The 27,234-nt window shown below is 37.9% G+C and overlaps 1 protein-coding gene across 4 annotated transcripts in view; it reads right to left on the reverse strand.

The window, feature by feature from the left end:
* Positions 1–27,234, reverse strand: part of sxc (O-linked N-acetylglucosamine (GlcNAc) transferase sxc) — a 378,462-nt gene that overhangs the window by 68,421 nt on the left and 282,807 nt on the right. For all 4 annotated transcript variants that reach the window (XM_067136873.2, XM_067136875.2, XM_067136874.2 and 1 more), the window contains 2 exons: positions 24,814–25,095; positions 2,498–2,740 (listed from right to left, as the gene is read on the reverse strand). In XM_067136873.2, the coding sequence (XP_066992974.1) occupies positions 2,498–2,740; positions 24,814–25,095 (525 nt within the window). The remainder of the gene's footprint in view (positions 1–2,497; positions 2,741–24,813; positions 25,096–27,234) is intronic.

Consider the following 27,234-nt stretch of genomic DNA (forward strand, 5'->3'; position numbering starts at 1 on the left):
GTTAACATGAAAAATCTCATAAGGAATGGTGCAATAGGTAAATTGTATCCTGAGATATTGCAACATGAAGTTGACGCTTCAGATAAACGAAATGCGCAGCAGTTGCACGTCCCGAGATTCAAGCGTGAACCTCACGTTCCTCTTAATCGCGATGTAATTGACATACTACGATGCCACAGGCGCTATGCTTAATGTTATTTGCACTGTTATAAAGAGGGATGAAAATGAGAATAGAGTTTCCTGCCACAGCAAAGGGATATGTAAATAATAGTTTCTCTCCTGTGTGTTTTATTTACCTACACACTACAGAACTCTGTATTGTATTACTTCAGAATGTACATAATTCGTACAGCAAAGTTACATGTTTGTGTGTTACTGAGAAGTAAGTTAGTTTTGTACGTACTACTGTACAAACATACGTTTATGTCATCACTTCACCATGTGTTAAATTTCAATTGCAATGTAGTAATTAAAAATGTATGGTAACATGCCCTGTACTTGTCATATAACATTATGTAATTGACGTATAACTATGTACAATAAACCAGCCTTTTCTCTCTCTGTTAGATCCCTGGTCAGCGACTGATTTTGTAATACTCCGACCGGTGATATTCAATTTCGTTACAGTTATGTCCATTCTAGTACTGTACAGTAGTAGATATCAACAGAACACGAACGAGCAAACCCTTTCTTTATTTTCCATTGTGTGTGACTGGAAATGGGTATTGTTTCAAGCCTCTCCATAACAGTGCAAATATCGCATCGTAGTACATCAATCATATCACGATTAAGAGGAACCTGAGGTTCTTGCTTGAATCTCGGGATGTGCAACTGCTGCACATTTCATTTATCTCAAGCATCAACTTCACGTCACAATACCCCGGGATCTAATTAACCTATTGCGATGAAACAAATGCCATTCCTTATGTGATTTTTCATGTTAATGATTGCACAAGATAAAATACAAGGTGTCCATTTAAAAAATGTAAGTTTATGTTGACAATAATATTTTCTTACATTTTTGACTGGTTCATAGTATTTACTTTTATTAGCACCTTCCCTGCTTTCATGCCCGTAAAAGTCATTTTTCAATATCTCTTGTTGTTCCAGATATATTTGCAGTGAAAGTTTTAAGTGGGCCACCCTGTATTATTGCGCTAAAGGTAATTTTCTTTCCAAATAATCTACTGAACATTGTATGACAGAGAATGTCAAGTGTCTGTTTCCAAGGTTCAATAAATGCACCCTCTTCATCCAAGAATATGCTTCCCATGATATTCCCCTCAGACTGCGATGTCACTGCTTAATCTTTTGTCGGCAAATTTCAACGGTGCTGTTTCATGCTCACGATATTTTGTTTTCAGTTCATAATAATGGAACCATTTTCCTTCACTTGTCACAATACTCGAAAAAAAAATCACCCCTTTCCTTTAAATACATATTAGTAGGTCTTAAGGGAAGGTTTATCACTGAACTTTGTGGTCTTTTGTCAATAAACATAGAAATTGATAACTGTTCCCTGCAATGCACCACGTCCAACCGTAAGTTATGCTTCACTAATAAGCAGACACATCTACAGTATTTTCTTCAATGATGTTTGCAAATCTTTCCAAATTGCGTACAGGTGGAGGCAGTTCAAGGGTGACCACTATGAGGTTGATAAAGGATGCCCACGTTTCCATCCTTGAAATGATTCACCCATTTCCTAACATTGCTACCACCCATGCACAGATCTTTGTACGCAAAATGAAATCTGGTGAATTTTAGCAGGAATAATTTCCTCCTTAGCAGGGAATTAAACAGAACGAAATATCACTTGCAACTGTTTTGCAACAACTGCCTATACTCATGCAATCAAAGCTGAAAAACCTCACAATGTTTTGTAAAGTATGTTTTAATGATAAGGTTTATACATATAGCAGAATGCAACTGAGACAAGAAGAGACGAACAAACTGTATTATCTCCCTTACTGAATGAATGAATGAATGAATGAATGAATGAATGAATGAATGAATGAATGAATGCTCCCTTACATGGAGCCAGGAAGTGGGAAGGGTTTGTCAGGTACTCATACTGAGAATAAACAAATCTAGAAGAACTGGGATTAGAGATGTGGAACTGGTCCTTGTTCTTCTGTGTTTTTATGTATGTCCGTGGCACCGTTTTCTATTACTCCTGTCTGTATTAGCCTGTCCTTGTGTTCATCCTGTGCAAACATTGATACCCCTTTCCTACCTTCCTGTCCTTGATATATATATTTGTTTACTGTTACCAGGTGAAGTGACATTTATTTTATTAGTAAGAACCAACTGAAGTACAGCATGTACTTTTATGTCGAAGAGTTTTCATTTGCTGCAGATAACATTCCCATATGGGGTCAGTGTCTATCAGTGAGAAGAAGAGTCTATTACATCATGCATCCCTTGGCTATGCCAGGAAAGCAAATTTTTCCTGAAAGAAAAAAAAAAATCTTACAGATCTAAGAAAAATTCTTACCTGGGACAGATCAATGAAATGTTCTGCTTCTCTTGCAATTTTTGCCCTAAAGGTTGTCCCATCATCAGGACTCAAGGCATAACAAAATACTTCAACCTTTCCTTTATCATGAAGTCCAGGGATGGACTGCATGAGATGAGAAGTGGGATGGTTACCAAAATCTGAAGAAACATAGCCAATGCGCAATCTACCAGCAGCAAGATCCTTAGGGTACTTGTATGGTGGCTTGTGTAATACATGAATCTGGAAATAAATAATAAATTAATTAAATAATTAAGTACATACGTACAGTAGTTACAGAAGAAAGTATTCAATATGAATTCATAAGCAAAAAAATGTAAAATCTACCTTAAATGATTTATTAATGAAAAGCACATACATGTTGATAATTCTCTTTTCAATGTCACCTTCCTAACCTTATGTCGAGTGGAGAAACAATGGCTTCCAATTTAGGACTTAGCTGGGGTTTAACGACAGAATACCTTTCCTGCCATCAAACTTAAGTCCTAGTGAAAATCCCGCTTGAAGTCCTAGTGACACCTTGGAGTCAAGTAGTTAGAATACTGCACTAGTTTATTGTCAAACCTAATAAGGGGCTTTTTCTCCTCCCTGACTGATGAATAATAAATAATGTTATTTGCTTTACGTTCCACTAACTACATGTACGGTTTTCGGCGACACCCAGGTGTCAGAATTTTATTCCTCAGGCTGACATATTTGAGCACCTTCAAATACCACTGGACTGAGCCAGGATCGAACCTACCAAATTGGGGTCAGAAGGCCAGTGCCTCAACCGTCTGAGCCACTCAGCCCAGCCTGACTGATGATGTAGCATTGAAGTTTTTATTCCTATAGGTTTAATTCCACTCAGTCAGCAGCCCTGAAGATGGTTTTCTGTTGATTAAGGCCACAAGTGCTCCTCTCAAAAAAAAACACCACTCAACAGCTACATATACTAAAGTGACACTAGGATTTTACTCAGCATGAGTATAGGTTTCCAAGACAAGTCTTAACACATTGCTGACCTGATGCTTGAGCTTGTCACATACCCTGTGGACCGGACATTTTTCTACTAAGCATACTAGGGTGCACTTGATTATAAAAACGTAAATAAATATTAAACCAGTCAATATTTTATCTTTAAAGGTGGTATGGGTACTCTCCCATGCCCCTAGTAATAGTGGATCTGCCTTTACAAAACCATATTCAGTGTCAATTCCTAACACATCATTAACGTTTACATCGTTGTCGTCGTCAGAATAACTTGAATAAATAAGTACACTAGGTAAATTACGGCCTGTAGAGGCTTGAATATCACTTCCGCTATCACTCTCACATTCAATTTCCACTAATTCATTAGACTATTTCCATTTGAACGATCATCGGCATATAATTCTTCTAAAATATCGTCGTCAGCTAACACCGTATTCCGCGGGCGCTCCATCTTGTCATTGACTGAACCGGCAGAAAGAAAGTCGACGTTTCAAAACTAAATCAAAGAATAAAAGAGGCCGTGAATAAAAGAAAAGTGGCAGATATACATCTACGATTTATTCTACTCAATGTGCACGTCCGAAATAGTTCAAGATATGGTCACGAGATGTCACAGGAAGACCGAAAACAATGTCGTGAATAAAACCGAGATTTCTCGGGGCCCGTCACCTACCGCTGGCGAGCGTACTACGAGATTTCTCGGGGCCCGTCACCCATATGTTAAATGTCAACTAAGTCTAGTCCGAAGCATGTGTTTCAGGCACAGTTCTAACCACTGTGTTCACTACTCCTTATCCCCACCCATAACTTACTATTCTTTTCTATTTTTCTTATATACAGGCAGACTTATTCTATGCATTCCCTTTGACTGATGATCATTCTACTTTGAATTACACTGGACATATATAATTCATGGAAACAATAGGGTTACCAAAGTCTATTGGGAACAAAACTACTGCAGCAGAATCAACTGACTTTCTTGTACACTAAAGTCCAAAGTTCAAACCTACCTCTGAAATTCTCTATATCGTCATTGAAGAAACAATACTGTGCCACAATCAAAATATTAATTTTACATGAAACGAACAAAACTGTCCAGAAACTATGAAAGAATATGCACTGACCTAAAATTTTAAATCTAACATTACAATTGTATACTACACTAGATAACTGTTTGGAATATACACATTTTATCCTTTTAATTAGTTATGTTAGTCTGCAACATTAGAAGAACTTTAATAGGATCAAAAATGCTACATGCAGTATCATATATTCATTCTTGCCAGGCTCATTAGTTTCAGCAATGATAGTGGAGTGGTGGGATGGTAAATTGATGCAAAGAAATGTCTAGTTACAAAGTTATTTTATTCACTAATTAAATATTAAAATACTAAAACTACCTGAAAACTATCACTATACTCACTTTACCATTGCAGAGAAATGCCCTTGCTTGTATATTTTATTCACTCATCAAATATAAAAAAATACTTGAGAACAACAAAATAATATAATCCTTTACAGAGAAATGGTTAGGGGGAAAACCTATTGAGAAACAGAATTATACTCACTTTACTCTTACTTTCATAGGAAAAACGTTGGTTTTGCAGTATTGTACATCCTTAAACACTGAACAAAATTTTTATCCAGTTTTATCATTTCCATACTGTCCATTGAAGAATGATTATACAATCTTTAATTATTTACATGAAGAGTCCTCTGGCAGAACAGATTTTAGATGCTACAGATGTTTCCATTTAAATTTTATTTTCATCTTTGGGAATACAGCTAGGCGAAGTTAACTTCTGCTGTTAATTTTTTTGGGTGACTTGGCATTTCTCAGCACTCTTCATCAAATGCAAGTTTGTAGAATATACCACCTTCAGGACCATTTTATAGCCCTCAGGTCTGGGACTGTTTCATCCTGCCTGGCTGAATAGAATTATAATCCACAGCTTTCTTTCTGTAGTTTGTAAAGAAAGAGTAGTCTAAATAATAGACCTCATAGAGTCACAGATTCCTTCTTGCTTCCTTCAATATGAGACCGTATTGATTTGGGAGGGTGATATTCCTCCTTTGGAGTTTACGCTAAATAGCACTGTGAACAGAGTCGCATTCATCTGAGCGTGACCTGAAGTCATTGCAAACTTTAGCAAAGCATTTGCTAAGATCACAATTTTATTCTGATAAGTGTAACCATCAAAATACAAAATTACATGAACAGGACTTTCTTGTACTATTTTGGACAAAGTGTCCAAGATACATGTCACAAAACTCAATGCTACTAATTCTCTTTGGGTTTCATCAAACCATTAACAAACTGCATCATGATTTCCCAAGTCATATACAGCATGAAGTTGTGGACGGTTAACTTCATTTTGTAATAAATAGCATTCATCTGTAAGCATGGAGCAGGTTTCAAAGCCTGGTAAGTCCACTGTGTATACAGTACATAGTTTCACTTGATCCTTCCATTTTGTGTGTTGCTGTAAAATATCCTCACTGGGGTCTCCAGCCTTGTGACTGCAGCACAGATCATCTTTCCAAGGGGAGAACAAGCTAATGTTAACCTCCTGAAACATCTTATTAATTAAATAAGTCCCAACTTAAAAGGCTTAACCTTACCGTCTCATTGCATTTTTATTTGTCGACACTGTAACAACTGATGTACTGATCATATAGTAGGCTCCAGATACTGCCTGGAGGAAGATTTCAGACAGCAGTGGAAAGGTAATTTTGATAAGACTCTTCAGAAATGCTTTGAGATGGGATTTTCCTTCCGTACTCAAATCTCCCCTTACTCTGAGGTGTGATACATCTGCATTCAGATGCATTCCGTGTGTAGATGGTTCTATCCAGTACATTCTTCTTACATGCCAGAAGTCCTTCCTCTCCAATTCTCAGATTATATACCAATGTTCTTTTCCTCCTGGATTTGCCATGGGTCTTTCCAGGTCTCTTCGTCAAATGAGGTCTACAAGACTGGGTACCTAGATCCCCCTTCCAATATGGGTTAAATATTGCCAACCTGTCATCATTGGAAAATGTATTAAAGTACCTAAGAGACAACTTTTCACACAATGTTGAAAATCATGCTAAGCCTAATATTCTGCCATCTCTACGAGTCTCATGCGTAAATCTACCACTTTAGGTTGTCTTATATCCTACATAAGCTTCCCCTCCCATCCTCAGTTGTTTTTATTTTTCTTCAACTCTTCCTCACAGGTCCATTTTTTCCCCCCTGCTCTCACTTAAATCACCATAAAATACAAAATATATGCCCCTCCTTCACATTCTCCTCCTTATTGTTTTCTGATCTACCTCTGATGAAGAATCTCAAGTAAAAGGTATAAAATCCTCATCTTTATAAATTGAATTTGTAGAATTTTATTTCTTGTGTTTTAACATTACACTAACACATTGAAGGTTTTCGGTAATGCAAGGATGGAAAAGCGCTAGGATTGAGAATGTAGTGGCCGTGGACTTAATTAAGGTACTGCCCCAGCATTTGTCTCGTTTGAAAATGGGAAATCACGGAAAACCATCCTCAGCGCTGCCGATGGTAGGATTTGCTGAATTAACTTCACTGTTCAATGGAACATGGACTTAAACCTTCCATGGTGATGGTACCACCTAAAACAATAAAAAAGTCATCGTTATTGATAATTAATTGATGTACAACTGACAAGTCTACAGTAGAATAGGTTACTTATTCATTTTCATTTTGAAACGAGTACTGTCGTACCGGTACCAACAATAATGATACTGGGCAATTCAACTGCTTCAATACCAGCAGCCGTACTTGGACTAACTATATAAAATCAAGAATGAAAGGTGTTAGAAAATGTAATGCAGACTTGCTGGATATAATTATTAAACTACAATATTTGAGTCACAAAACTATGTTTCTCTAATGCAGATGTAAAAATTATATTTGATAATAAAACAGTAACAGTAACGATAATAATTATAATAAAATTATTCATATTTCAAGCATGCTATATTACAGGGTAATATTCCTCACTCCTGTTAAGCACCTAACAGAGCTTCCATATACAAGACGTACCTGGGATAAAATCCCATCCTCTGTAAAGAAAGTAATCTCCAAAGAGACACCCATCGTGTTAAAATCTACAGAATTAGTACCACAACAAAAGTAAACATGACGAAGTAGAAGCGAAATTTACAATTCCAGGTACTAAATAAAAAATTAAGTCATAAATATAGGACCCATTATTATATATAAATAAATTCCTTAAGCTGATTCATAATGATGAATACTACATGAGAAATTACTTCATAACTTACTTTTTGCTGATGAAATGTACGGATATGCATTGCTTCCTGTACTTGTTGTCACCAATAACTTCACATCAATCCAGAATGATCTTGCTAAGTTCCAGCTGTCACCAATTATTTCACAAGAATTAAGAATGAGCTCACCGAGTTCCCGCATCGTTTTGCAAATTCCACGGTACTGGAAGTTTATTTAGTGGACTACAGTTACGCAGAACTTTTCTTGCTAGAATATCTAAAGATTGAGAGGAAAACTCATAGTTCCCATGTTACCAGTTGGCACGCAACTCAGCAGTACTATGAACCAACTAAAACTTCCAAAATCACCAAGAAGTCAATTATGTGGTATCGTTACTTTAACAATTATATATTCTTGAAACTGATACTTAATTGAGATTTATTGGATTTCTGATCAATTTCCTGCTGCAGGTACTTGTTCATTCTGATATATTATTACACACTAAAATACAATATTTAGTTATTATTTATGTGAAGAGTAATAATTGTAATATAATCTTCAGCACATGTGCACAAACCGCCTGAACTGTGCTATATTGCTATATAAAAGAATTTACGAACCTTAAAAGACTGCTTCTTAGTTAGTGAAAAATCTATTAAGGGGTGTGATTTTTTGGAATTAATAATATGCACAAAATGTGTTAAAAACTAGAGTTAATGTTTTAAAGATATGAACCCCATAAAGAAAGGCACAAAATTATACATAATGAATCTGAACTGTCGCAAAATTGATCAGATTCCACAAAATAATTTCACAATCATGAAATTTTCAAGAAAAATTTTATCTCTGAATTCGAGTGAAAAATAAAGCTTTCTTTAAAACTAATTATGAATATTGTAAGCCTACTCCTAAAAAATACACGAAAGCTTCTATTTGACTTTCTCACCATTAGAAACGTTTTCCAATTAACAACGGAAACGTAAGTTTTAGAACCGACATCCAGAGAGCAGCGCAACCAATCTGCTGTCAGAGCAAAGATGTTAGAGTCAGGATATTTTTTTTCTTCTCAATAGTGCCTCACAAATGAAGTAGAATGGAACACTCTTGATCACAACGGCACTTGAAGCGGGTAATTCAATGAACTAGTAATGTGAATCCAGTTCCTGTGAAAGACAGGTAAAGGTTTAGGTTTAGAAATTATCGAATGAAATTGCCGTTTTTGTGCAGTATTTCAACATGGGGAAACCAACCACGATTACCACGGCTGATGTACATTCTCATGCTTAAGAATATGCAACAGAATGCTTCTGGGTCAACGTATGTCTGATTTCAATCATAAGTTTACTTTTATTGGGCAATATATTGATATATTAAAGGTTACAGACAAGGGTACTCTGCTCAACATTCTTGAAAATTGTGTTATTCATTTGGAACACTGTTTTAATTCAAATTACAACCTCAATGAAATTTCTGAAAAGCCTCTAACATTTTATTTGACGTAATCATAAATAAACACAAATCCAATATAAACAGAAACTCCAATATCCCTACCAGCCTCTCACCAGCCCTACATCCCCTTGCTGCTTCCCCTCCTCCACCCTTCCCTCAGCCTAAACTCCTACAGCCAGCCTCTGCTTCAATACAGCACTCAGTGTGGTGCACATTGCTATAGTAGAAAGACATCCATGAAACTGTGAGAGAGGGATAAGTATCATATAACATACATCTTTACTTATCTTTCCTATTCTTCACCAAACAGTGGTTTGATACTTTCTTTTCCTTTTTCAGACATCTATTCTGGATAATATACAATTGATCCATGTTGACAACTGCCTACAAAAATCTACTTGGCCACTGCACCAACAGTTCTGGTTTAATAGATGCTCCCCTCAGCCAACTTTTAAGATGTTAAACATTACAACTACTAAAGTCACGGCAATAAAGACTATGACTGGTTTCTACGCATACAATTTAACAAAGCACCATCTAAATAAAACATTATCTTCACTAAATAACCCCAACTTTATATAGTAACCGAGGTCAAAGGTATACCATCTCTCCTTCGCCTCTAGTGTTTTGTATTTCTGTAACATCTTAAATAGGGTAGGAGTGGGTCCACCTATTCAATATGTAATTATCAATAACTATATTTTAATTTAAAAATTGATTATATTCTCATTAAAACACTAACGGAACTAGTTTCAACCTTATTTTGATGCCATAATCAGCCATTACATAGACCAAAATTGGCATAATTAAAAAGCACTGAAAAACACAAACATCTAAGAAATATAAATGAAACAACCCACTTAAAAAAAATCAACGAATCTTTGATATCATTACTAAAATAACTTTTTTTAAAAGTAACACCAATGTCCCTCGGTTACGGCAGAAATGGAGGATCGTATCTCCCAGAGCTGGGCATATCCATGAAATGTAATGCTATGTGATCTGCAATGACTTAACCGTCTGGTTGGCGTGGCTTACAAAATTACACTAATGGGTGCACACCACATGGAGTGCGCCACCTACAAAATAGCACTTACATGCAAATTTTTGGAAATGATTAAGGGATCTACAGAAATTACTAGTTTTCAACATGAAATAAGAGACACAGTTTGATAATTTAATTTTATTCTGTGAAAGAAAAATGCAGAAATGACTAACTAGAAGGTAAAGGTAAAGAAAAGCAAAATTCAATTTAACTATCAAGGGAAATATTTGCCAGAAAAACTTGAAAAAGGTGTAGGAAACCTCAAATTTAACCTGCTGGAATAAAACTATAGCCTAAACTTAGAAAACTCAAGAGCAATAATCTTAATCAAGTTCTTGTGCAGCTTCACGTTAACATGTCAAAGAAAGTACCTCCCGAATACAGTTATTCTTCCAGACAAGGCACACTATTTGCTCTTGATGGTTGTATTATTCCACTTGTGACGACCACAAAGACGACAGGGCCCAGCTCGCCTCTCTTCCATATGCATGGGAGTTGGAAGAGGGATGTGTGAGGAGGGGATGAGTAAGTAGGTTTGAACTGATTAGTGGACTTACGAGTCTTTTTTCCCCGTTTATACTTTTTGTATATAGGAATGATTACAGTATATCAAGTAGAATATTAGATTTTTCATTTATTTCATTAATTTAATTGTGCTTGGTCTACATAACAAAGTGTGATATTATTTTTCAGTGCACAATGGGAGTGAAAGTATTCTAATTTGTGAGTGTGTCATCAAGATGGAATAAATATGTGAAGCGTAAGGAAACTGCCCAGGATGGATTACAACACGACACCAGACCCCGGTGGTGGCCGGATCATCGAAAGCTAAGTCGCCCAGGTGGCAGATTCCCTATCTGTTGTTTTCCTAGCCTTTTCTTAAATGATTTCAATGACATTGGACATTTATTGAACATCTCCCTTGGTAAGTTATTTCAATACCTACCTCCCCTTCCTATAAATGAATATTGCCCCAAATTGTCCTCTTATATTCCAACTTTATCTTCATATTGTGATCTTTCCCACTTATAAAGACGCCACTCAAACTTATTCGTCTACTAGTCATTCCACGCCATTTCTCCGCTGACAGCTCGGAACATACCACTCAGTCGAGCAGCTCGTCTCCTTTCGCCCAGTTCTTCCCAGCCCAAACTTTGCAACATTTTTGTAACGTTACTCTTTTGTTGGAAATCACCCAGAACAAATCGAACTGCTTTTCTTTGGATTTTTTCCAGTTCTTGAATCAGGTAATCCTGGTGAGAGTCCCATACACTGGAACCATACTCTAGTTGGGGTCTTACCAGAGACTTATATGCCCTCTCCTTTACATCCTTACTAAAACCCCTAAACACCCTCATAACCATGTCCAGAGATCTGTACCCTTTATTTACAATCCCATTTATGTGATTACCCCAATGAAGATCTTTCCTTATATTAACACCTAGGGGTACTTACAATGATCCCCAAAAGGAACTTTCACCCCATCAATGCAGTAATTAAAACTGAGAGGACTTTTCCTATTTGTGAAACTCACAACCTGACTTAACCCCGTTCATCAACATACCATTGCCTGCTGTCCATCTCACAACATTTTCGAGATCATACTGCAGTTGCTCACAATCTTGTAACTTATTTATCACTCTATAGAGAATAACATCATCTGCAAAAGGCCTTACCTCCGATTCCACTCCTTTACTCATATAATTTATATATATAAGAAAAGGAATTCCCCTCTTAATTATTACAGGGTCAGATAAAGTTTCACCTACTCTAATTCTCTGAGATCTATTTTCTAGAAATATAGCAACCCATTCAGTCCCTCTTTTGTCTAGTCCAATTGCACTCATTTTTGCCAGTAGTCTCCCATGATCCACCCTATCAAATGCTTTAGACAGGTCAATCGCGATACAGTCCATTTGACCTCCAGAATCCAAGATATCTACTATATCTTGCTGGAATCCTACAAGTTGAGCTCCAGTGGAATAACCTTTCCTAAAACCAAACTGCCTCTATCGAACCAGTTATAAATTTCACAAACATGTCTAATATAATCAGAAAGAATGCCTTCCCAAAGCTTACATACAATGCACGTCAAACTTACTGGCCTGTAAGTTTGACGTAGATGATGCATAGATATTTTGAATTTACATTACTCTGTAAAATACCATTTTTTAAATTGTAAAGGCAGTTTTGAATTAGAAGTCTGAATTTTGGTAACGGGATCGACATTGTTCGTCGAATTACGAATTAAACAATTTAAATAACATGCAAAACCGTACTTCATACTTTTGGGAACGAGAGCTTCTTCAAATTAGGCGAGATTTTGAATGAACCGATTTCCAATTATCGAGGTTCTACTGTATATTTCAAGTCAATTTTCAAACGGTATTTCAAGTCATTTTCTTGTAAGATTTTCATGTATTACATTTTAAAATATTTTTATCATTTCTTGATTTAAAGTTAATGTAAAGACTTATTTAAATTCTTCACATGGTCTAACTATTATTATCATAGAGTTAGTAAATTATACACTAGAGGTAGCATTGGCGCCACCGTCTACGAGAGAATCGCTGTAGCCAGCGGAGCATGTTGAAATCTCAGCTGTTTGGCAAAAAGCTCACTCCGCTATACTCATCAATATTACATAAAATAAACTTCATTATAAAGCCCGTATTGTCGTGAGTACACGTTGAAGGTTAGGTCAAATGTTCCACCTTTACAATACTAAGATTCTTTATTAACTAAATATTTACATGATTTTTAATTATATCGGGACATGTTTCGTCTACCTTGCAGACATCATCAGCCATAAAAACTTTTGAGAAAAAGCTACAAGGACAAGGACAAAGTAACACTAGTAACAAAGTAACTAGTCGCTGTCAGACAGACGAGAACGGCCCTCTACTGCACATTCCACATTACGTCATCACGTTCAAATTTTCCACCTAACTTCTCAACAGGAAATGCCAATACTACACCAATAAGACGGCTTTAACATATGCTCGCTGGATTTCTTATACATCGTTATTATCCTATTGGAATGAACATTGTGCAATTCATTATCAAGCCTTCACGACATAACAGAATATTATATATTAACACATCACACAAAAAGGAAGAATTTTAACGCAAGTTTTTACTGTATCATCCCATGTGGACAATTTTAATTTTAATGTCAACGGTATTCTTAAGTGCTGTGCTCAAAACAGTTCCGAATTCTTCACCATTTTAAATGACATATTCGGTTATCCGAATTATTTTAATGTGTTACTTTGTCCTTGTCCTTGTAGCTTTTTCTCAAAAGTTTTTATGGCTGATGATGTCTGCAAGGTAGATGAAACATGTCCCGATATAATTAAAAATCATGTAAATATTTAGTTAATAAAGAATCTTAGTATTGTAAAGGTGGAACATTTGACCTAACCTTCAACGTATACTCATCAATGTAAATAAAGGACTTTTAAAACTGTGTGGATACAGATATGGTTTAAAATTCTTACATGTAAACATTCTCAGATATTACAGTATACTTGCGATGCTTCTCTCCAGTAAGAAAGAAAGCCCTAAAAGCATAAATACAAGAGAAATGCGTGATAAAAGAGCACGGTGTTCAGGTGCAGTTAAGAAACACAAAATCAATATACTGTTCATATTAAGTCTTCTAACAACATAGATTTAGAAGGAGGGCACGTACATTTCGCTATCTTTTGTGTAAATGACCAGGACTTTGGTATAGTTCTGCTCAACGGCCGAAAATGTCCTCTCTTGTACGAAGCGGATGAGCGAGTTTTTAGGCCTAAAAGCGTTGGCGAGATTTTGGGGTAAAGTAGACAAAATATTGTTATCGCTGGTTTAGACGCTGGCTTTCTAAACCCAAGTTGGCAGGTTCGAGCCTGGCTCAGCCCGATGATACTTGAAGATGCTCAAATATGTCAGCCTCTTGCAGATAAATTTACTGGCACATGAAAGAACTCCCGTGGGAAAACATCTGACACCTCAGCGTCTCCGAAAACCGTGTAAGTAGCTAGTGGGACGTAAAGCCATTATTATTATTATTATTATTATTATTATTATTATTATTGTCGATGTTTTCTAAACGCGATTACAAGTGGAAATACGACACTCGGTTGTGGTTTCATACTATTATGGAGTTTTTATTTAGTTTTTCCTGAAATGCATGAATCGCTTTAAGATTTTAACTTATAAAATGATTTCCGTTAATAGAAAGGGAGAGTGGTAAATTAAATGATTGAAGAGAACCGAAAAAATACTTATAATAATTTTTACAATTTGTTTAACATCGCACCGACACAGATAGTCCTTATGGCGACGATGGCATAGGGAAAGACTAGGAGTGGGAAGGAAGCGCCCGTGTGCTTAATTAAGGTACATCCTCGGCATTTACCTGGTGTGAAAATGAGAAACTACGAAAACCATCTTCGGGGCTGCCGACTGTGGGGTTTGAACCCACTATTTCCCGAAAGCAAGCTTACAGCTGCGTGGCCCTAACCGCGCGGTAAACTCGCTTGGTCAATAATTTATTATGCTTATATCTCTATATGACTTTTCAGGGAATAATATTGACGAAAGTAAAGGACTCAGATGTTCACACGGTGCAGGACATCTATAATAGTCTCTATATTTTAAAATCTGGTAAGGTATGAATGGGGACTGCTACACGTATTGTACGAAGGGAAAGCAACAAACTGTATATACAGAAAATATATTCAATAGCTTTTAATGCTATAAATATACACAGAAAGTGAAAAACGAAGCACAATTCCAGGCTATCATGTACATCTTTTCTTATTTTCTTTTTTGTACCAATTTGCTTTATGTCGCACCGACACACACAGGTCTTACGGCGACTATGGGACAGGAAAGGGGTAGGAGTGGGAAGGAAACGACTGTGGCCTTAATTAGGGTACAGCCCCAGCATTTGCCTCGTGTAAAAATTGGAAACCATCTTCAGGGCTCCTGACAGTGGGGTTCAAACCCACTATCTCCTGAATGCAAGCTGACAGCTATGTGACCTAAAGCCTACAGCCACTCGCTCGGTATTTTTCTGCATATTCGCTTTCAGTGAAAGGAAAATGTCATCCCTTATATTTCCTAAAACATTAATTTCAGTCTTCAAGGAAAGATCCAAAGAAATTCATTCACGCCGACAGGGGAATCAGTCATTAAGTCAGCCTACGTAGCCCAATTCACATGACAATAAGTGTCATGCAACGTATTATTTTATACGCACGGAAATGAATTTCAAGGAAACGTACATGTGAAATGATACGCCACTACCCTTTATGAACCTCTCTATGCAGCCATAAGCTGCACAGGAGACTGGCATTTTCCTTCAGAGAAGTATATACTTAAATTTAGCGGGAAGCTCCAGTACTGCCAGTGCCAAACAATCCAGCTTTTGCCAAACAGCGCGCTCGTTCAACTTCGCACGCGACTGCAGCGCCAATGCTACCTCTAGTGTATTATTTACTAACTCTATGATTATTATACCTATTTGTAAACTGAATTTGATTTAACGGGCATGTTATTGTCATAGTTTCAAGTATGTCACTGTTGGAGGTCAGTATACCGCCATTATCGCCAACTTCTCTCTTATCAGATCAACAATGTAATGTTGTTCCTCCAAAACAATGCCAAGAAGTATATCAATAAATCAGCCATCCCATATTTAATCTTATTATTTATTAGATATAGGGAATCCTTTCATATCCCTTCATTTATATTAAATTACTGCCATTGCACGAGACGCCTGTCTGTCTCAGGTATTATTATTATTATTATTATTATTATTATTATTATTATTATTATTATTATTATTATTTAAGTGGTGATTATCTGTCGTGAGAACCTACCCTCACAAGATCAGAATCTCATGTCTAGCTGGAGTTGTTATGCGATATTTACATGGTCATGTGCAAACCTTACATGTATGATTTAGAGTTATTTGGTGTAATCCTACATATATATTGACAATAATTCAGATCCAATTATATTTAATATGTACATATTTATTGCGATGAAAACCAGGTTTGCTAGGATGCCGTCATATGACTGATACTGGTTGCACATGATTACCATTAGTGTGACATTTGAGGCATTCATCGGTATCCATTGTTTGGGATACCTGGCGCTTAACCTACCCATCCAACATCATGAAGTCACACTGACATCCCAACTTTGGGTCATTGTCATCACATTGTCAATGATAACAACATCAAAGAATTTAAGAAACGCATCGAGCTCATTTCTAGTATCCTTTGCAACTCGTTTTATACCTGAAAAAGCTTTACTACATTTCTTGACCTTGTTTTGCCTGGTTCAATAACCGATTTGCTATACCAGATTGTGTCCAAGTCTTTATGTAAATAAAATCTTAAATTATCTCCGTTGTCCGGTTCATTTGCTCCCGAATCCACTGACTGATCCGTATCGCTATCCTCTTCTTCCTCCATCACAACTAAGTACCCATAAAAATTTGAACACCGGGTGAGTTGGCCGTGCGCGTAGAGGCACGCAGCTGTGAGCTTGCATCCGGGAGATAGTAGGTTCGAATCCCACTATCGGCAGCCCTGAAGATGGTTTTCCGTGGTTTCCCATTTTCACACCAGGCAAATGCTGGAGCTGTACCTTAATTAAGGCCACGGCCGCTTCCTTCCAACTCCTGGGTCTTTCCTATCCCATCGTCGCCATAAGACCTATCTGTGTCGGTGCGACGTAAAGCCCCTAACAAAAAAAAAATTTGAACATCCTCGCAGAATTCAGGTTGAAGATGGATCATCGGAAAACTCTAGAACAACTTGATGAATGTCCTCCACGGTTGTCAATCTTTCACCCCTTTCAAAACAAATAAATAAGTAATAACTTTTTGAACGTGATCAAGAAACAATTCGTGAACAAAACAAAAGTAATCTCCTATATTTACAGCAATGAAATAGATCTGAAACATATTTGCTGATGTGAAAAGTAACATTGGAACATTCACAGCGAGATGAGTTTCACGAATAATACTTGCATAAAAACGGACGAGGTGCATGAACTATAAAACAAGCTTACACGGAATTAACACGTCCTACAACAAGTGTTAAAGAAACTCTTACGGGAGCAAGCGAGTGCTTCACTCAATGTAGTGCCATGGTACCTGCTAAATTCAACAGCCCATAGACAACTGACAAGAGGCAGATAAGCGATCAATTGAAACCTAGTGGTGATATAATGAATATAGCACACCGTGGCTCCTAAGGCAGAGAAATAACTATGTTCATCAGCAAAGTGAAAACAAACAAATTTGCAGCACTGAGTAAGGCAGCAAATCCACCAGACAGTTAACACTATGCGCCCGCCGGTAGTAATACTACTACAACACGGCGTGCGCCTGAGTGCCACTGTTAGTAATACTACTACCACGATATTTGAAATTCAGCCACTCAAAAGCTATTCACGTTATCGAATTCGTTTTTGCTTTGACGTGTTGTCGATTTCGTTTACTATCGTTAGGTGGTGGCGTCAATCGATAGTGATTGGTGGTGCAACTTAGGGACGATGTTTCATAGCCATGTGCACTCAGATCTTACGTAATTGCTGACATATATACTCTTCGCACGCTCCGGTTAGATAAGCTCAAATTTATGTGCGTGTGTTCTAATGATAGATTGATTACATGACCTCACAGATTTAGAATGAAAGTGTAGTGAGCCAACAGTCTGCAATCATCTCTCAAGTAGTCGATTTATACTGTATAATTATTGAGATATGGATCTCGGACCTCGTACAAGTAAAGGAAATCCTATGCGTACATACAGCCCACGGATAAGTAAACAGATTATTACGGAACTTATGAACGATTCAGATACTGATCTGTATGAAAGTGATCGTGAAGAAGAAAATGAAAATATACAAGTCCCTCAGGATGCTGAATCATCAGATTCATCACCAGAAGAACTAGTCTCAAAAAGATGGAGGGAGGTGAGAAGCACGGGAACACAATGGAAACAAGTTATTACTCCTGTGAACAGGCCCGTTTTTTCTGGTGCACCAGGACTGAATGCTAATAACCTTGGTATTTCTGCAGAATCTTCACCTCTAGATTTCTTTAGTTTATTTTTTGACAGTAATGTACTGAATGTTATCCGAGTGGAAAGTAACAGATATGCCGTACAGCAAATACATCTAAAGAAGCAAGAAGGCACTTTGAAACCTAAATCAGAGCATGCGCAGTGGAAACCAGTGACTCTGAATGAACTAAAGTTATTTTTTGCAGTAGTGAATCGCATGTGTTTGATTCGTAAACGTTTTCTCCGGGACTACTGGAGTACAACACCAATTCTAAAAACTGACTACGCAAAGTCCATTGGAATGTCGAGAGACCGATCTCGCTATTCTGACAATGTTGCATCTAAACGACAATGATAAGCAAAAACAAAGGCGCCATCCAGGCTACGATCCTCTGTTCAAAATCCGACCAATACTAGACTGCCTGAAAACAAGTTTTCAGAATTGTTACTCTCCTGATGAATCATTGACAATCTATGAAGTAATATGTCCATTTTGGGGACGTATATTTTTTCGTGTGTTCATGAGAGGAAAGCCACAGAAGTATAGAATCAAGATCTTTCAACTATGTGAAGCGAGGAGTGGTTACGTGTGCAACATGGAAGTGTATTCTGGGGCCCATGTCACAGTGGAGGATTACAATTCTTCCTTCAATGTTGTTGAAAGACTGTGAGAACCAGTAAAAAATAGGGGGCACACAGTGTATATGGATAGATGGTTTTCAAGCCCCACCATTTATGTCCATCTGTGGGACTGTCAGACTAAAGCAGCTGGCACCGTGATGCCAAATCGGAAAGGAATGCCAAAATTTGAGTTCGCGAAAAAACTGAAAAAGGGTGAAAAAATGTCACTGCAGAAAGAACACCTTCTAGCAATAAAGTGGCGAGATGTTCGAGACTTGTACATGCTGAGCACTGCACATGATGATGACATGATTGAAGTATCCGCAGCAAGGAGGAGCCACGAGAAATCCAAACCATCAGCAGTAGTAGACTATAACAAATTCAAAATCGGTGCTGATAAATCTGACCAATTGTTGGCATATTATGCATTCACAAGGAAATCGATCAAGTGGTGGAAAAAATTATTATTCCATCTGTTTGATCTTGCCACAGTGAATGCCTATATACTGTAAGGCTGCTTCACAAAAACTTCCCCTTTCGAAATTTTGTGAACGTTTAGCAGATGATTTGGGGAGTAGTGTTGGGGCCGAAATTACTGAAGAATCATGAGCATCAACTACGGGAAGGCTAGTAGGTAGAGATCATTTTTCACACAGAATACTTGTAGTAGACGTGAAGAAGGAAGGAAACGCCTAGCGTACGTGCAAGGTTTGCTACGACAAGTCCAAACATAACACCGGTCGTGCTGTGAAGAAAATGACAACCATATATTGTCGTAAATGTGACATAGGTCTTTGCATAGGAGAATGTTTTGGAGTGTTACCAAACCAAAGCTAAGTATTGGGAATAATAATGTGTAATACTGTTAATCAGTGACTAAGAACTATCGAACTTTTCTAGTGAATTAGGAATTCAAGTGTGTGAACAAGAATATCACAATGGACCAATATTGCAGCCTAAGTTTCTTTCCAATGCTGAAGGTAAGCATTTTTTATTTGATTTTGTGGGCCCACTCTTTGTACAATATGTATATAAATTTGTTCATTTATAATGCGAAAACTGACAGAACTGTGATTTTTTTTCTGAGAGAGTAAATTATGCCAGCACAGGGTAGGGACGCCATCTTGAAACGTTCGGGCTCACAGTGTTAAAGAATCATAACTGTATCTCCATTAATGGAGATTCTGCGGACTGAGTGCATGTTCTGGAGTCCGACAATAAGGAGGAGTTTTCCCAACTCTTGTGATGATGGAGTCTATGCCGTACCTAAGTAGCTTTCTTAATCTCTCAAATCAAGAAACTGGCGCTAGTGTAGAAGTGCTTAAGTGCAATATGATTGGCCATCGTAGGATTCCGATAAAAAGTCTTAAAAGTCTGCCGACGATCGCATACGGCTGCTGCAATTTCGTTGGTCCACTATGGGACCTGCTTCCAACGAGGAATGCTAGACAAGGAAGTTATTGTTTCCTCTGCAGCATCCTGAACTCCATTTGTAATGGTAGAAATGTGGTCATCAATGGACCCCACCACCTCATCGGCCATCACTGCAAGTTTTGAAAACTCTGGCTAATTTGCCTGTCGAAGTAACCAGTGCTTCGGTACTACGGACTGCGTTTGATTTAAGGGAGTGAGAAGTATCAGGAAGGGGTCACTATCACAGAGGTCATCGTGTACCTGCCACTGAAACAGAGCAACTAGCGCCTAGCTGTGCAAGGTGACATCACGGAGGTGATTATTGTTTTAAGAGAAAATACAAGCAGGGAGCCATCCTCTATTAACATTAATCATAGGGAAAAAGGGAAGGGATCCAACACTTCAAAAAATGAAGGTATCGACTAAAGAAAGACAAGGGTGTAAAAACGAAAGTCTCCCTAAGCCTAGAGATCTAATACCACCCAGGTCTGAAATGAACAAAAGCTGACCAAGATAGGATAGATGAAAGTGAGGAGTCTGGCACAAGCAAGTGGAAGCAAGCTAAGGCCAATCCACATTCACAAGAAGAGTCCCTGGGGCTCCTTTTAGTAGCCTTTTACAGGCAGGGGATATCATGGGTGTTATTCCACTGCCCTATGTGACATCCGGGTGGGACAATGTGCCATGTGCTCTGCTGAAGTGTGTAGGTTGCCCTGTGTTGAGCACACAAATATCAAACTGGTGGATCAATGCTCAAGTATCCTCCCCCTAGTACAGGAAAATGGACGGTGTTACGGCCGTTCAAGTCTTCCAGCAAGAGGAAAGGATGAGGTAACTGAGCAATTACATCTTGGTGTTCATGAATGTGAAGATTGTAGTCTGGTGGGAAAAACACGTTGCACACAGTTGTCATTACTGGCAATGGGGTGCTAACTGCAACTGTGTCCAGCTGGAGTACAAATGCCCTCAGTCGCCCCGCCATCCACAGCTACTCAGACTTTGGAATAAAGACGATATCCTCTTATAGTCGTGCCATGTCAAGGTCAAAAACAATATTCTCCTAGATAAACTACGGTTGCCATGGAGACACATCAGCTGACGTAACTCAGCCATTTAAAGATAAAAACTTCATTGTTTCGTATTGAAATTATTGATGTTAAAAATTAAATAATTGAAAAGGAGGTTCAACCTATTCAATTCCAAGAACTTAGCACGAGTACAAGTACTCATTCAATTATACTGATTTGCGTCGTATGTTTTTATATACGTACTTAACTTCCCGCAACCGTGACAAATTCTAGACCTTCAAAACATTCTCCACTCTACTTTGGCGTTCGACCGCAGCGCATGACCTTGAATGTGCCGCGCTGATCACCAAGAGCTGGCGGCTTTCTACTACAAATCTATTCGTCTGCGACTTCAAGTTATTTTTGATCTTCGTATATTAGTTGATAGTGTTGTGACTTTGTGTATGACAGAATGTGGTGTCGTGTCTTTGTGCCTATCAAAGTGTGAAACTGACCTCCAATATTCATAAACATTGTACACATTGTACATGTTTTTACGGCTGATGATGACCTGGACTAAGGTCGAAACCGGTCCCATTTAAATAGGAATGTGATTACTGCATTTCTTTCTTTTAAGTATTGAATAGGTTGAACCTCCTTTTCAATTATTTAATTTTTAACAGTAACTCAGCCAGGCGACAAGTATAATTAGGAACTGGAATAATGTCCTTGCGAGGATGAGTAGCGCAACAAAACTGCTTGTCCTTCTTTCGACCTTCTACCTGCCATTTTCCACCGTCGTCGTCATTGTCACTACTGTCCACAATGATGAGTGTTTCAGTCTCCATATTCTCTTCAAAAGAGAGGAATAAATCGACTGAGCACTTCATGGACGGTGATCCATCTTATCGGGAATGGTCGGCCTTCTCCTTGGAAGAACTAGGTTCCTCAGAAGCGGATCGAGTAAAATGGCATCGGGGATTCTCACCCATGTCCATCCTTTTTGGACTCTTTGGAGGAGAGCTGGCAGATGGTTTGCCAGTATATTTTGGGGATAGGCAATTTCTGATTGGGTTGGCGAAGACTTCTGCTCCAACATTTTAGGGGAGCGCTGGGACTTCCCATTCTCCTCCATTTTGTTCTGGGCTTTGGTAGGAGGGCCGAATGACTTTCCAGCCCTGGCTAGGGACGAGTCTCTTCCCCCGCCCTCCTACGGGAGGTCTTCTCAGCCAAGCAACGCTGACAATAATGCACTTGCTGAATGCCCAGGAGGTACTGATACCTTCCTGGGATCTCCAGTTGCCTTACATACTCCTGCCTGTTTGTGGCTGAGACTTTCTGACTGATTTTTCTGTAGTGAGATTCACAATTTTGCAACCTTCTCAGCAAAGGAAACAGAGAACTCCTGAGCAGCCATGGATATGAATTTCCTCCAGGCATCTGGATAAAATAACTTACCCAGATTTTTTATCTTCTAGATAATCATCTCCTCCCTGAATGTCTGACACTCCTTGGAGACTGCAGCATGCATACCCGGGCAGTTGACAAACACAGGTGATGGTGTGCAGTCAACACCAGCATACTCTCATTTCCTACACATTTTGCAGGTTGTTGAACCTTTACATCGCAATGGGACGTGGCCAAATTTCTGGCAGTTGTAACAGCTGTGGCTGGAATGTACGGATGCACAGTCGGAGAGTACACTGCTACCTTTATTTCTTTGGGCACAGTCTGGGCGTCGAAGGTCAAACCAAAAGAGCTTGTATCGAGCAGTCTCGATATGCCCCTTTAACTGATTATTTTAACCTTGGTTACTCCCCCAACGAGCAAGGTTACGAATCACGTCATCATCAGGAACCTTAACAAAATCTCTGTGAAATATAACTCCCTTCCAGATCAGAAATTTGAGTTTCTTGATTGAAAGTTCAACCTTCCCGTATAAGTAAGTAAGTGAGTGAGTGAGTGAGTGAGTGAGTGAGTGAGTGAGTGAGTGAGTGAGTGAGTGAGTGAGTGAGTGAGTGAGTGAGTGAGTGAGTGAGTAAGTAAGTAAGTAAGTAAGTAAGTAAGTAAGTAAGTAATTCGTCTTTATTCGTGGCGAAGTTAGGGCTCAAGGCCCTCTCTTACACTTAACCGTTTGGCTTCAAATAGCTGTCTAGACTGTTCAGCCATCGATGTCTAGAATTCATATCGCTGCCAAATATATTAAGATGACTTTTCACTGATATCAATTTCCTACTAAGCTCTTTCAATCTCTCATTACTCCTGCAACCATTCCTAACTCTCTTTCTTTATGATCTGTACTTCCTTCTTAATCTCTTTACTTGTCTGTTAAAATATAATGGGTTTTTACTGTTCCTTATCACCTTTAAAGGTACATATTTGTTTTCACATTCCTCAACAATTGCTTCAAACCCATCCTGTTTAAATTTTTATTTACCAATTTTCCATGATCAAATTGTTTTTTAAAGCAAACTGGTTAGCTAGACAGTCAGATAAAATTAAGTTTAGAAGGTTAGGATGGTAAAGCTAGAAACAGAAATGAAAGAGCACATAACCTCTCAGGCAACTCGGGGTTCACGTACATCATCTCTGCTCCTCACGGAGCACTGTTTACCTACTGAACATTATGGTTATTCTTCAGTAAATCACCATCAAAAATGTCCGTCTACACTGTTCAGAGACTGTAATGAGTAACTAGGTTCCTCTAAATTCTTTAATGATATGGACTTGATTGAAGGTTTGAAGGTGGTGATGCTGACTTCTCAGCAAATGACGCTTGTTTACAAGGGTGAGTGAGACTAAGGCAGAAGGACTCCTAGAACAGACATCGGTTCCAAGTTTGGAAGAGGGTTCCCTGGCAGACACTGCTGCAAAACACCTTGGGGTTATTACTAAAATTAGTCTTATCAAAGAAAAGTAATAATTCTTAGCTTGGCTGTTAGTGGTCTTCTGGTGTAAACAGGGATTGATTTTTATTTAATGCCAATCAATCTCATTTCCTCTCATTTAACCATTACAGTTCTCAGTTTAAATGATTATGCTTAACTTCGAGACAATAGTACAGTTACACACCCGTAGGTGACAAGGAAACAAAAGGTGTAGTGGTTATAGTTTTAAGAGGAAGTACAACTGGACAACCATCCTCTAAAGAAAAAGATATTACAAGTACATAGAGCTGATGGCAAAATAATCTGTCATCCTCTGAATGAATAGTATAAGAAGGACGAATTAATTTTTGTTAGGAATGAAGCTGAAAGGTAACTTCTCTAAAACAAAACAAAAAAAAAAAAACACATTACTACACCGGACTGACTCCCAAGGGCAATGATCAGATCAAAATAGTTTTGTTTCTGATGCAAATTTGGCTGGTGACAGAGATTAATGACATAACGATTTAGAAGACTTTAGAAACTCCAATCAAAATTTCAACTTTAAATACAAATTTGACTTATAATATTACTTACCTTCTCTAGACACAAGTTTGCATGGCGAGCAGCAATAGCTTTGCGGAATTCATGTGATAAAGGGTACAACATAGAATGATGAGGATGAACAGAAGGTAAACGATTTTTATCCAATTGTTCCGCCACAATGCTGACCAATTTCTTCATGCGAGCTTCATAGTCTGTCCAATCACAGACTATCTGCAAGCAGTGTGCCAGATTGCAGTACGCATCAGGAAAATCAGGTTTCAGTTTCAAGGCTGTCCTATATGACTGTATGGCCTCTGGGATATTTCCTGAATCCTATAACGACAAAGATACATTATACAACTGTCAACATTATGCAACAATTTTCCGTATTTTTAAATTCAACATTACTACATCACTCTCCTCCTGGCATAATATAAGAAAACCCTATGACAATACAACAATGTTTACAATATTACACATATTTTCAATATTACTCATTTATATCTTAGGATTGTGCAAAAGGTTAGAACAAAACTGAAGGATTAAAAAAAAACTTAAATTGTCTTTCATTTCTGTATCTTTCTTTTGGTACATGGCAGCCTCCAGTTAGAGGAAGCAGACTTTTATTATAAATCCAAAATAATATTAACTGAGCATGAACCAGTACTGATGGAAATATTGAAAAATTAATTAATGAATATGGAAACGACTACAGTGTACTCCCGATACTTTGCTTTGTGGTTAATTCACATGTATTAAAAAGCAATTTAAAAGGCAGTCCTAATCATCACACATAGTAAAATTATCTTTACAATGTTTCCAGAAATTTGAATGTGTTATGATGCATGAAGACTAAATTATAGTGATCCAAAAAGATTGGAGTTAGCTGCTCTGTGTTGCGGCAGTTAGGTCTACATGCACACTGCTACCATAATGCTGCAAACTTGGAAACCCCTAGGCATGTTCCCATGGGTGGTGTGGCACAAGTTACCTTTATCTCCAAAATTGAGACAATAAAAGAGGAAAGCACTTTCACCCAGAACCTATCCCCCCTTCCTGACCTGTCACATTCCAAGATCACTGACCTAAATACTAAACCAAGTTGTGAAGGGTAGGTGCGAGGGTCAGTGCCAATAGTACAACCGAACAGTATAAATATACATGCAAAAGTCTTTTAGAAGTTTTCAATCAAAGAGAGTTTCCAACTGTGATTTGTAGCAGTGTCAGTCTTCAATATGAGTAGTCATAAAATGAAATGCAGATTGTCAATGAAAAACTGAAAATCATACTGATACTGGAGAAGGGAAAGTCGATATTCGAACTAGCCGGAAGTCTGCAGTGGGTGAAACTACATTCCCGTTAACCAAATCTGACATATTCCCTAGTGTTTCTTAACCTTTGACTACACACGCCTATTAATATGTAATAAGCACACGCATGGTGTATTTTGTACATCAAGAGGATGATGCCACAAAATCACTTTAACATGTTACCTCTAATAAATGGTACCTACACATTAAATCAACTGTTCAACAAATGGAATAGATTCGTTGAACCATCCTTTATTGGATAAAAATGTGAAAACATTAAAATAAAGTACAAAAATTTGTGCAACTTGAAGGAATAGTAAAGCATCATTATACTTAATTCTCAAATGAAACTACATACAAACACTGTTCACAAACATGGGAAATAGATTTCACTTATAACCAGCCACATTTCAGCCCAGTCACTCCATGTTTTTTTATGTCTTCACTACAGTCTCCATTGTTGCATTCTGGACAAGTGATCACAGTAACCGCATGTTCTTTACACACTTATCTCTTACACACACTACATATCATCGTTGTCACCCTGTTCTTCTATCTGCCACAAGAGAAGCACTGACGTATTTTTGATGGAGAGTTTTTCTCTTACTGTTGCTCTTGCCTTTTATATTTTCTCAGAAAGAGCTGGGTGTTTGCAAGCAAGTTCCTAAGTTCAGCTCTGACTTCAAGATGCAGTTTCATCAATGACAATGACAAGACTTTTTGAAAAAATCTCTTTGGTATTTATGGCCATTCTCAACATGTGATGAATTGTATAAGATTTGACTGTTCATTGCCACTATATTCACCAACTGGAAGACCCCCCCCCAACACAAACCCAAAGGCCATCTTGCTCTTCTTGATACTGTATAGGTATCGCTCAGTTTATTCACAGTATCTACACCACTTTTGTTGCAATTATACGGGCTTGTTGGTACCCATATCAATTGCAGCATCACTATGCATAGTGTAAAGTAAAATTGCAGCTCTGTTCTTATTGGGTACACGGGACACAACAGTAACATCTTTCAAGAAACCAAAAACAGATGACCCAGCTTCTTTTGTCTTGTTTGGCAAAAATTCTGGTGGTAGGTCTTGTTTGTCTTTCTTTATCATTACTACCATTATTACATTGTCCTTCAAAAGAGTCACCGCTAAGGGGTAA

This window comes from Anabrus simplex, chromosome 1, assembly GCF_040414725.1.
Source record: "Anabrus simplex isolate iqAnaSimp1 chromosome 1, ASM4041472v1, whole genome shotgun sequence".
NCBI lineage: Eukaryota > Metazoa > Arthropoda > Insecta > Orthoptera > Tettigoniidae > Anabrus > Anabrus simplex.